The sequence below is a fragment of the Vanessa cardui genome, chromosome 15 (genome assembly GCF_905220365.1).
Source record: "Vanessa cardui chromosome 15, ilVanCard2.1, whole genome shotgun sequence".
NCBI classification, from domain to species: Eukaryota; Metazoa; Arthropoda; class Insecta; order Lepidoptera; family Nymphalidae; genus Vanessa; species Vanessa cardui.
The window spans coordinates 809,893-823,154 of record NC_061137.1 but is presented as its reverse complement, the minus strand read 5'-3'; the positions used below and the strand labels follow the sequence as shown (position 1 = coordinate 823,154).

Genomic DNA, 13,262 nt, shown 5'->3' with positions numbered 1-13,262 from the left:
CAGTTTGCTTCATAACAAATTTAAAAAAACGACAGACAGACCGACATAATTATTTTCACATGTATTAATATTAGTATAGAAGAGAGCCTCTTAGAGCTTATGATTAGAAAAGCTCAAAAACATTTCACTATATCAACCTAGGATTTTTAAAATCAAGATCTTGGAACTGATATCCTTATAAGCTAGTACAGGAACGACAGTGTTATCTCATAGCATCTGACAAACTTCATTTCGAATCCGCATTAATTAAATCTGATCGCTGGTACAGATTGTTTTATCGAAAAAAAGCTGTATCGTGATTTTAATTAATTTTCATAGATTTTTATCTACAGAATTGAACGTGCAATGATTGAAGTTTTTTGTAAATATACTATTATATAAAAAGTAATAAATAAACTAATTAATTAAATTAACATAAGAATTCGTTTCTAATTTATTAACATAATATATTGTAGTGTAATGGTGACTCAGACGTTACTTTAAAACAGCTTCACCTGTTCGTATTGTGATTTGACTTATTTATTCATCCAGGCAGGATACATACATGCATATATAATTGTATTTAACGAATATGATTGTATTTTTTAAATGTTGAAAAAGAGTAACTACTGAGTTTCTTGCAGGTTCTTCTCGATAGAATCGGCTTTCCGAACCGGTGGTTGCTTCACTTAATTGTTAAATGACGATTCAAAAGTGCTTGTAAAAGCTCACTTGAATAAAGTCTATTTTGATTTTGATTGATTTAAGGAATATAAATACTACAAATAAAATTAATCAAGGCACATATTATACTGACAACACAATAAGTATGTTTTTAAACGAACAAACGGCAAAGTAATAAGTTTAACACAAGTAACATAAGATGTTTTTAACATATTCACATATCTTTCCATTAAACCTGGGGAACTAAGATGGTCTATCACTGGTGCTTATTGTTACACTGGCTCACTCACACAACAATACTAATTGGAACACAACAATAAATACGATTGTTGTTTTATAGAGAATATTAGCGGTAGTTAAAGCAATCAGAACTGTTGAATTAATTCCAAAAAATAATTAACTATTTTTAATTTCCGCCAAAATATTCGCAATTCGGGTTACGATTTAATAATAACAAAGATATATAATTAAACTGTTGATCGCGGGATGTTGACGGTTAGTTTATGCACTTGATTTCCTGTGAAAGGATTGGTTACATTATATTTTAAACGACTTCAAAAAGGTATATATACTACGTATATGTATTTTAAATACATTAGAATTTGTACAACGGCACGATCAAATCGCTTATTTTGTTAACACTGTTTTATTTAGAATAAAGTAATATATTTTTTATATTATATATTGTATTTTTTAAATGTTGAAATAGAGTAAGTAGAAACACAGTAGGTGTTTCTTGCCGGTACTTCTCGGTAGAATCTACTTTCCGAACCAGTGGGAAATTCACTTAATTGTTAAAAGTCCACTAGAATAAAGTTTATTTTGATTTTGATTTGGATATAAATAAATTATTATGAATGTACCATAAGATACTTTAATAAACTACAAAATCTTATACTTACGTACCTACGCTATTTATTAAAATAAAGACAATGTTTTCTTGAACTTACTTGTAACTAGTGCTTGCCGGCTACGTGAATTCGCACATTGTATTGGATGACAATAAAGAGAATTAAACAAATATTAATAAGTTATTATAAAATAAATGTAACTATATAAGACATTATATATTATGTATCTTAATCTCTACTAATGTTATAAATGCGATAGTAACTCTGTTGTTCGGTATGTCTGTGTATCTGTTGCTATTTCTCGGCGAAACCATAGAACCGAATTTTATGAAATTTGGTATTAAGCATGCTTGATAAATTCCAAGCAAGGAAATAAGCTACTTTTAATGACTAATGTCTAACGATCAATGGCTGAAAACTGGAGTGAAGCTATGGAAAACAAATAGTTAGTTATATATAGTATAAATAAGCATCGAATAAATTTTTGACGACCTCCATGGTCGAGTGGTGTGTACACCGGTTTTCATGGGTACGCCACTCTGAGGTCCCGGGTTCGATTCCCGGCCGAGTCGATGTAGATTACCATTAGTTTTCTATGTTGTCTTGGGTCTGGGTGTTTGTGGTACCGTCGTTACTTCTGATTTCCATAACACAAGTGCTTCAGCTACTTACATTGGGATCAGAGTAATGTATGTGATGTTGTCTCATATTTATTTATTTAAATTAATAAACTATTTATAATTTTCCCAGGAACAGCTGATTCAGTTCCGCCGTACAGAATGCCCCCGGCGCCCGAAGCGGCGCTGCCCGGCGCCCCCGCGCCCTCCACGCCAGCTGCATTACACACTCACTCTGCGAAATTTCCCGTAAGTTCATACATTATAAATTACAAACACAACTAACCTGCTAAAATAAATCTACAAAGATAATTAAAGTATCAAATCAGAGTAAAATGTTGAATGCTTAAATTTTTGTTTTTGTTTATAATTTGTCTCTTATCTGAAAGGTCGACATCGTAAGTAGACTAAGGTGTGTAAGATACGATTATTCTATCATACATACATATATAGGCATAGTATATCATATTAGAGAAATAAGGTCCAAGATATAATGTAAATATACATAAAAATCCTAAAGCAAAATGCTTTTTGGCACGCACCTGTGTTTGGCGACAATATATTTGATGATTACTTTTATAATAAATAACATAGCAATCTGCTTAAGCAGTTATATTAAACTAAGAATTATATCGTTGATTCTTTTATATTTTTAGGGCTTAGATAAGGTCCATGGGCAAATAAACATTGGCGCCCAATGAAATATTAACCAATTCTTCCATAAGCAATTATCCACAAACCTTTGGAACTGAGATACTATGCCCCTTATACCTACAGTTACTCACCTACCCTTATGGAGGTGACTAATAGTTACATAAAGTAACCGAATATAAATTTGTTTAAGAATAAATTTTGATCATTTAACGTTCTTATGTACTACAATAAATCCATTTGCTAGCTAGTACCAATTGCGAATTGAATAGCAGACCATACTCATTGTTATGTTTGAAATACAAAACATACATATTTTACACAAGGTGGTAGCCTGACATTCAATTGAATTTTCTTTGACATGACATTTCAAAAGTGACTCGGTGTATAATGATATTTTGTCACGTATTATTAATAGAATAAAAATAAGTGTCATGTTTACAGAACGTATATTGTACGTCAGTTACTCTACAAAAACAACAACAACAGCCTGTAAATTTCCCACTGCTGGGCTAAGGCCTCTTCTCCCTTTTTGGAGAGAAGGTTTGGAACATATTCCACAAAGCTGTTCCAATTGGTGGAATACACATGTGGCAATTTCTATTAAATTAGACACAAGCAGGTTTCCTTACGATGTCTTCCTTCACTGCCGAGCACGAGATGAATTATAAACAATTAAGCATATGAATATTTAGTCGTGCTTGCCTGGGTTTGAACCCACAATCATCGGTTAAGATGCACGCGTTCTAACCACTGGGATATCTCGCCTCACTGGGGCATCTCGGCTCAGTCCCTCTCTATTAGACTTTAAATTTTGATGTATTCATTATCCCGAGTAACTTTGGCTTTAAATTAATTCATTCATTCATACAATTCCATTCAATATTTAAGGTATAAAATGTTAAACATTTTCGTATCTGCAAACAACATTGACCATTTATAAATGAATTAACGGACGTTCGAAGCAAATTATAACAACGGCTAGTGCTTATAATGAAATGCAATTCCCAACTAACCGCCCTCTAGCGATGGCTGCCATGACGTGACAACCGACGCCGGGTCGATGACATAGTTATATTTAGAATTAATAGAAGTAGTATGTCGCATTATTCAGTTTTTGCGTCGAAGAATTCTCGCGAATGTCTTGACGGACAATTAATTTTACTTTCATTTGAAAATAAGTAATATAAAATATAATTGTAATTGTATTAAATTTTTTGAATTTTATATAGATCTTATTTATTTTAATGATTTCAATTTGTAAGTTATTACGGTATAGAAATATTAATAAAATTAATTATACCCATATGTATTTTAAAGAAGGTCCTGCCCAAAGGTTACCTGGAAGAAATCATTAATTATAAGGCTATTATGCCTCATGCAACATTTTTAATCTTTTGTAATGTCAAATTTTGTTAATAGTTTAATTATGAAAAAATAAACAAATACAAGTAGAGTCGTGGGACATTCGAGTAGAATGAAGTTGCTTTTCCCTATATATTATATATGTGTAATATACTGTTATTTATAACGAACATAATAAAGAAGTAACGATGTTTGAGTTTAATTAAATGACAATATGTTATTAAAAATTAAAAAATAATAATTAATTAATTTGAATAATGTTATATTAACAATATAAAAATAGAAAGAAATAGATCGAAAAAGAAACGGCAAATTTATTTAAAGTCCTCTTGGCCGAAACCGCAGTACCGGATATTCTAAAGAGAGACTACACAGATCATTTTATAGCACACAAGTGTTGACGCCAACACAGGTGCACGCTTTTCCCTCACCCTTATACAATGTTACAACAACAACAATAGACTGTTAATTTCCCACTGCTGGGCTAAGGCCTCCTCTCCCTTTGAGGAGAAGGTTTGGAATATGTTCCACCACGTTGTTACAATGCGGGTTGATGAAATACATATGTGGCAGAATTTCTATGAAACTCGACACATACAGGTTTCCTCACGATGTTTTCCTTTACCGCCGAGCACGAAATGAATTATAAACACAAATCAAAAAATCAAAATCAAAATCAAAATAAACTTTATTCAAGTAGGCTTTTATAAGCACTTTTGAATCGTCATTTTACAATTAAGTGAAGCTACCACCGGTTCGGAAAGTAGATTCTACCGAGAAGAACCGGCAAGAAACTCAGTAGTTACTCTTTTTTAACATTTAAAAAATACAACGTCATGTCAATTAAATACAATTATTTCAATTAATGTATCCTGCTTGGAAGTCAACAGGTATTAACTCCACGCTTTTTTATCATCTACAAAATCTTGTATTGAATAGTATGCTTTTTCTACCAATGTATTTTTAACAAACGATTTGAATTTACTAAACGGCAAAGTTAAAAATTTCTGCGGAATTTTATTATAGAAACGGATACCTTGCCCCAAGAAGGATCCATTGACTTTGCGGAGTCGGAAACTTGGCGTTATAAGTTTATCCTTACTTCTAGTGCATATACAATGATTATCACTGATTTTATCAAAGTGATCAATGTTACTGTGAATATACATGATATTGTTGTAAATATATTGCGACGCAACAGTAAGTATTCCTACTCTGTTAAAAACATCCCGAAGAGAGTCTCTAGCTCCAAGATTATAAATAAACCGAATTGCTCTCTTTTGTAAAATAAAGACAGATTCAATATCTGCAGCGTTACCCCAAAGTAATATGCCATATGACATAATACTGTGAAAATAACCAAAATAAACTAAACGAGCGGTATCAATATCAGTTAGTTGTCTAACTTTTCTAACCGCGTATGTTGCGGAGCTGAGTCTTCCTGTTAGGGATGATAAATGAGAAGTCCACTGAAGTCTGGAATCCAATTCTATTCCTAAAAACACCGTAGTATCAGCTACTTCAAGACGGTCACCATTTAAAGATATATTATAATTTTGCTTGCTAACATTAGGTAGGGTAAAAACTACACATTTTGTTTTTTGAGCATTCAAAACTAAATTATTTACTGTAAACCAATTGTGTATCTGTGATAATGCACCGTTCACATCGTCATAGTCATTTTTTTTCCTGTCAACCTTAAAAATCAGCGAAGTATCGTCAGCAAACAACACTATATCACAAATACCCTTAACATAGAAAGGAAGATCATTTATATATACTAGGAATAGAAAGGGACCCAAAATTGAACCTTGTGGAACTCCCATTTTTAACGTAGATCCAGAAGACTTTATTCCATTAATGAAAACTTGCTGGATTCTTTGACTTAAATATGAAGCGATGAGATCAAGAGCTTTACCTTTAACACCGTAATATTTGAGCTTATAAAGAAGCGTTTCGTGTTCTACACAATCGAATGCTTTAGATAAATCACAGAATACTCCAATAGCGTTCTGTGATTTCTCCCAAGCATCGTAAATATGTTTGAGAAGCGCAATTCCCGCATCAGTTGTCGAGCGACCTCTTCTAAAACCGAATTGCTCACCATGAAAAATAGCATTTGTACCGAAATGGACGAGAAGTTGATTTAAAATATTTTTTTCGAAAATTTTACTTAAGGATGGGAGTATTGAAATAGGTCTGTAATTACCGGGATCGCTTCTGTTTCCAGTTTTAAAAAGTGGTAAAACTTTACTACATTTTAACAAGTTAGGAAATGAACCCGTGTCCAAACTCTTGTTAAAAATTACTGCTATATACGGAGCAATATCGTATATGATGTTATTAAAAAATTTTACCGAAATGCCCCATATGTCGTTAGTTTTTTTAATATTTATAGTTTTAAATACTTTTATGACATCTATTGCAGAAACCGTTTCAAATGAAAAATCAATAACGCATTTAGAAACACTATTATTTAATAACCTAGCTGCATTTGATGTAGATGATTTTAAATGAAATGTTATTTTATGGGGTACTTTATCAAAAAATGATTCAAATAAATTAGCAACCTCTAATTCAGAACTCGTGTATCTACTACCTGTGTTCAATTCTATTGGTATCATTTCCTTTTTGGGTTTTCCACTAACACTACTAATAACATCCCATGTGGCTTTAATTCTATTATCAGAATCCAGGATTTTTTTCTTTAAATATAAGGACTTAGCAGAAATGCATACTGTTTTAAAAATTTTGGAATATTTAATGACGTATTCTAAAAAGGCTACGCTTCGATTCCACCGCCTCATATCATATAAGTCGTATAATTTATTTCTACTTTTATAAATACCAACAGTAGCCCAGTCACTAAACTTTAATTTTGTGTTACTATAACATGATTTCATTTTAAATATATTGTTAAATTCTTTTAGGCAAATAAATATTCAGTGGTGCTTGCCTGGGTTTGAACCCGTAATCATTGGTTAAGATGCACGCGTTCTAACCACAGGGCCATCTCGGATCTATATTATATAAATTTAAATTTGTTGCTGTGACTGCTCATCACCGCCCATAGATATTGATGTGTAAGAAATATTAGCCATTCTTCTAAATATTGATTTGTTGGTAAAATATCACAAGTATCTGTACTACCTACTTAAGCAGGCTTTCACAATGCCCTCGTCACAGTAGCATGCGAAAGCCATCCTGTGAAATCCGCTGAAAATACGGAGAGCGTACCGCTGGTTGGTTTTTTAGTAGGCATTCCGGTGTACTAGGGCGCAGCCCTCAGCACTGGCGATTCCCACATACACCTCGTTGGGCATTCGCCCCCGTGAGGGTAACGCATAATGTTTTTTTCCAGCGAGAAAAAAATGCGCTCCAAACTCCCTACCACCAAATCACTTAAGATTTGACTTAAACTTGATAATATAATATGTTTGGTAGTGAAAGTTAATACATTAAACAGAAACCCAGGACACGGCGCCTCCATCACTAATCCATCATAATCAATCGAATCGATTAAAGCCTTAAATTATATTATATTAACTTTCAAAGACTTTCTTAGATTATAAAATAATTATCAACAAAAAGACGCGTTATTTCACACTACCGGTAATTTGTATTCGCTTTTTTAGACTCAATTTAATGTTCCATGCGCTCCACCAGCGTTTTATTTTCTAATCTGAAGATTATCTGTGCATATTATATGTTAATAGTTTTACAAATGAGATACATCGTCTCGTTATTCAACACATAATCGTTTTTTTAGAGAGATTAGTGAAAGTACATTGTTCGTCGTCGTTTGGACACGTTACGCAACGTTATTGATGTTTTCGTGTGTAAATTGTATGTAAATAGGAGCTTTCGTACAACATTTCATTATACACTTGCCTTAAAACATAGCTATGATAGTGTGAAGACTCTTTATTTATTTATATTAATATTATAAATGCGAAAGTATCTCTGTCTGTCTGTATGTCGCTTTTTCACGACCGAACCGCTGAACCGAATTTTAATGAAATATGGCTTGAACCAAAATCGAATTCCGAGAAAGGACATAATAACTAGTACTCATATAAATGTGAATTAACTCGTCCTTTCTGAGTTTAAATTACTTAAGCACCATATACCTAGTCATTTTTTATATCCTAATGGGGTAGTGAGGGACTGTAGCATGTAAAACAATCCGATGGCATCCTCCGATAAGACGTAGGCCACCACTGGCTTTTTAGTGGTTATTCCCGTGTATACTAGGGTGCACTAGGCGTTCTGGCCACCGGTGAGTCTCACATACGGGGTGTATGTGAGACTTACCACCTCCCACCCTCCATATTACATGGGGAAACGTACTTGTGTAAAGTATATTTTGAAATTCTTTTTTTGAATTCTCATTTTCTAAATCTCTTAGAACAGTGATCCAACACGACTGCATTGATTAGGCGTGACCACTACCAACATTCAAACTTTATGTAGCTATGCAACAAATGAAATGAGAATTTCTTACTAAAGTTATTAATTTCGGGTTATTTACCATGTTTTTTTATTTTTAATGTCTTGTTCACGAGACATAACATAACGTTCAGTCTCGTGAACAAGACATTCGTAGATAATGTCGAAATATCAAGCTCCACCGAATAAAAATAAAAAACATGGTAAATATCCCGAAATTAATTACTTTAGTAATAAAAATAACCAAGTTAATTTAAAATCTTATATGAGAATTTCTTTAACAAACCGAACTTAGATGTCAATCCTGGACTCGTGATTTGCTGCTTGATAAGATAGCCAGTAAAAGAAGCAATTAAGGAATCAGAATAATGATTAACGATTAACACAATAATATCGCGCATAATTCATGTAGTTAAGACGTTGATCGTTAATACGTCAATAGCTTGACTGACTGACACAAATTGGAAGCAATAACTTACCGTCTATTGACATTAAATAACAGCCTGATTTTTCTTAGAAACATCCCGATTTTTCTTTTTGGGTCTTGATATTTTTAAATATCGTGATAACCAAATCAAATCAAAATAAACTTTATTCAAGTAGGCTTTTACAAGCACTTTTGAATCGTCATTTTACAATTAAGTAAAGCTATCACCGATTCGGAAAGTAGATTCTACCGAGAAGAACCGGCAAGAGATTCAGAAGTTACTCTTTTTCAACATTTAAAGAATACAAAGTGAAGTTAGTTAAATACAATTATTGAAATTAATATATGCTTGGAAGTCAACAAGTATTAACTCTTTTTTTATCATCTATAAAATCTTGTATCGACATAAAATTTTAGATATTCCTTCATAAATAGTTAAACTATTCCTATTATTTATTTGTTCGGTTTAACTTTTTTTAAGTCTTCGATAGATTGTTTTGATTGACTACTGTTTTACTTTTAATAAAATACAATGACAATTCAAAAGCTTGTAAAAGCCTACTTGAATAATATATTTCAAATTTCATTTAATTTATTATCTTTTTTTTATTTTATTAGAAATCTATTCATTAAATATACTCGTATATATTTTATATTTAAATTAACAATATATATGTTACAGATAGAACGCGAAGTGATCCTGTCGTCGGGTGACAAAAGTTCCAAAGTACCAATCTTGCAGGAGGCAAGGAAGAGGGGGCGACTTGGGGCAGTAGCTCCTGACACACCCCCTAAGGCTTTGTCAGCGTGGACACATGCAGAGGTATGCATCCTTTAATCTCTACATGTAACGAAAATATATCAGGACAAATATTACGACGATCGATATATTAATTTATCGCGGTCGAGTAGTCTGTACACCGGTTTTCATGGGTTCGATTGCCGGCCGAGTCGATTTAGACAAAATTCATTAGTTTTCTATGTTTGTCTTGGGTCTGGGTGTTTGTTGTGCCGTCGTTATTCTGATTTTTCATATCACAAGTGCTTTAGCTACTTACATTGGGATCAGAGTAATGTACATATGTGATGTTGTCCTATATCAAATATATATACAGATAGTAGGAGTACATGTATGAACAAAAGAAATAGAAAAGTAATTAAACAATTTAAATATGATAATGGAGATAAAACATGGAACATTTTAATACATTATATTAGTAGTTTGTTAGTCTGTACGTAACGCCGTATTAACCGTTCAGCGAACTAACTTCAATAAATATAATATATAGCTACAATTTAACGCTACTCGATAAAGGATAATAAACAGAATACAGCTATTATCACTCAAGAAACAGCTACTCAAAGATTAAGCCGTAGACAATTTAATATTGGTTATTTGACTAAATAGTCATAGTAACAAATATCTATGCAGCTCCGTCACAAGCCTGTCATGGCCCACATAGCTCTAATCTATTATTAGAAGCGTCTCGAACATTAAACCATGGAAAATATATAACTATAGGGCAAAGAACTCCATCGTTATGCCTCGCTTGTCGCAGCGCTCGTTAAGCAGGAAGATAAACTGACGGACCACCTAATATACATATAGAGCTCATAAACATATTGCCTTCAGTGATTCTTAAGAAATTTTTCGTTCTGTACGTGGATGATTTTTATTTGGTTAATTGATTCGTAAATACTTCTAAAATGGACGTAAGATCTTTTTTTTTCTTTTCTTTCTTCTCTTTTTTTTATATTTTTATATTAATTTTGTTGATGTTCTCCTAATAAATTACTAAGTTACTGGATATATAATCATGATAATGTGTGTGCGTCACATATAGGATCAATGTGAACGATGAATTCTTTATTCGGTGGTAAGGCCTTGGTAGATACTATCCACTCATCAGATGTTCTACCGCCTGGCAACTAAACTTAGTATTTTTTTTTAGTATAACTACAGTCACATGTTCCCAGGTTGATGGCGCATTGGTAAAATAAAGCATTTTTAATATTTCTTAGAATTGTACTGTCTATGGACGGCGATGATCACTTATTATCAGATAAAAGGCTATTTGCCCAGCCATTTATAAGAGCAATCCGAACCGACCGTACTCAGTAACTACTAATACTCAATCGCATGACCAAAGGCTCTACATGTTTTCTGACACACCAGACCACTCCCTCCACAAAAATCTTCTTTTCAACCGACTTCCAAAAGGAGGAGGTTATCAATTCGTCTGTATTTTTTTTTTTTTTTTTTATGTTTGTTACCTCATAACTTTTCACTGGGTGGACCGATTTTGATAATTTTTTTTTTATTTGAAAGGTAGTGCTTCCCGTGGGGTCCCATTTTTTTTTTTTTCCGATGATGGTATCCATGTGAAAACGACATAAGTCTTAAATTTGCATTATGTATATGCGCGACAAATAGGTGAATAACTGAAAATCACGTTAACCAATTTTGATAATTCTTTTTTTATTATAAAATATATACTTCAAGAGTAATTTGGTGAAAGTTTGGTAAGGTTCTGAGCACAGGATCCATGACAAAGTAACGGAACGGAAGGGAACGGAACAATTCTGAGGAGCACGTTAGCGATACTCGGTCGAATCTTTTATTTATAGGTTATTTGGATATTTGAGTCACCTTCCGTAATGTGGTTATTTTTTATGTAATTATCATAGTCGAATAATATAATCAACTAGCTACCCACCCCGGCTTCGCACGGGTGCAATACTGATACTAAATATACTACAGAATTTGTTTATATACGACATCACATCGCAAACTTCTAAAATTATCAGTGTTTCTTTACTATATTGTTCATGTTTTATATACACAAACCTTCCCCTTGAATCACACTATCTTTTAAAAAAAACCGCATCAAAATCCGTTGCGTAGATTTAAAGATATAGGGACAGAGAAAGCGACTTTGTTTTATACTATGTAGTGATGGAACTCCTATACGGCTCGCAGTTAGGGTGCGATATGGGGCAGAATTTCTTACTATCTTTAATCAAATTTTATGTATGTGATGTGATGTCATATGATGTACGAAATATAGTTGGTCTTTTTCAAAGTTTTTTTGCTGAGTTCGATTACAGCTCTTTCGAGGGATCCTTGTAGTTTACGCCGCGTGACGTATTAAATCCGCATTTTCGAAAGTCTATTTTTGCTTTATTCGCAAGTTTCCTTTGAAATTGTCCTCGAAGTAGATTCTGACTCATATAAACGGAACGTTTAATCTATCCATATTAAAAAAAATTAGTTAGTCAACATCAGCTTCACTTAAAATCAAAAAATAAATAAAATTTTAACAAAAAGAAAAACCGACTTCAAACAAAACACTATTTTAAAACAAATGAATATGCACGAAAAAGTAATAAAAATAATTGCGTATTCAACATATTTTTTAGAGTCTTCCTAAGTTAAATGAAATGAAAAATATTAGACTACTTAAAAGTCGATTAACGATTATATCATGTAGTTATAATTATTGTTATATTTGGAGTCGGTGTCAGCCAATAAAACCCTACAGTATATCTATCAAAAAACAATACGAGAATACTTTGACAAATATGTTTTTTACAAATTACCTTTTACACAATAATATACTGGATCAATCAAGGGGCTCGTATCGCTTCTTTCTTCTGATTGTTGGGGCAAGGGCACCGTGGCTGACACCGGCTCCAAATATACCAATAACTATAACTACATGATATAATCGTTAATCGACTTTTAAGTAGTCTAATATTTTTCATTTCATTTAACTTAGGAAGACTCTAAAAAATATGTTGAATACGCAATTATTTTTATTACTTTTTCGTGCATATTCATTTGTTTTAAAATAGTGTTTTGTTTGAAGTCGGTTTTTCTTTTTGTTAAAATTTTATTTATAATTAAAAAAGATTGTGCATCAGACAATAGCACATTTTGGAGAGACATAGTAATCATATTATTTCGGATTGTATTACCAACGTATCCAAAGGCCATACTTATCGTGTCAGGTCCTTTCATTATAAGCATATCCGCCTCAACCTAAGGTACACAGGCAGATATGACATTTTAATTATTTTACAAGTAACTAACATGCTTCGTGCTACTAAACCGTGAAATACTTTGCCTAAGTCTGTATTTCCTGAGGCAGCGTTGGTGTCTCCAAACCTAGAGTTAACAGTTAACAGGTATCCTCTAGGCAAGTGTGCTACATTGTAGGCCGTGTCGATGCATAACAT

At 32.7% G+C, this 13,262-nt stretch overlaps 1 protein-coding gene across 1 annotated transcript in view; it reads left to right on the top strand.

Moving 5' to 3' along the window:
* The window catches only part of LOC124535703, a 51,735-nt gene that overhangs the window by 23,722 nt on the left and 14,751 nt on the right, over positions 1-13,262 (top strand). Inside the window, exons 3-4 of the mRNA XM_047112013.1 lie at positions 2,265-2,380; positions 9,706-9,846. Coding sequence (XP_046967969.1) covers positions 2,265-2,380; positions 9,706-9,846 — 257 coding nt within the window. The remainder of the gene's footprint in view (positions 1-2,264; positions 2,381-9,705; positions 9,847-13,262) is intronic.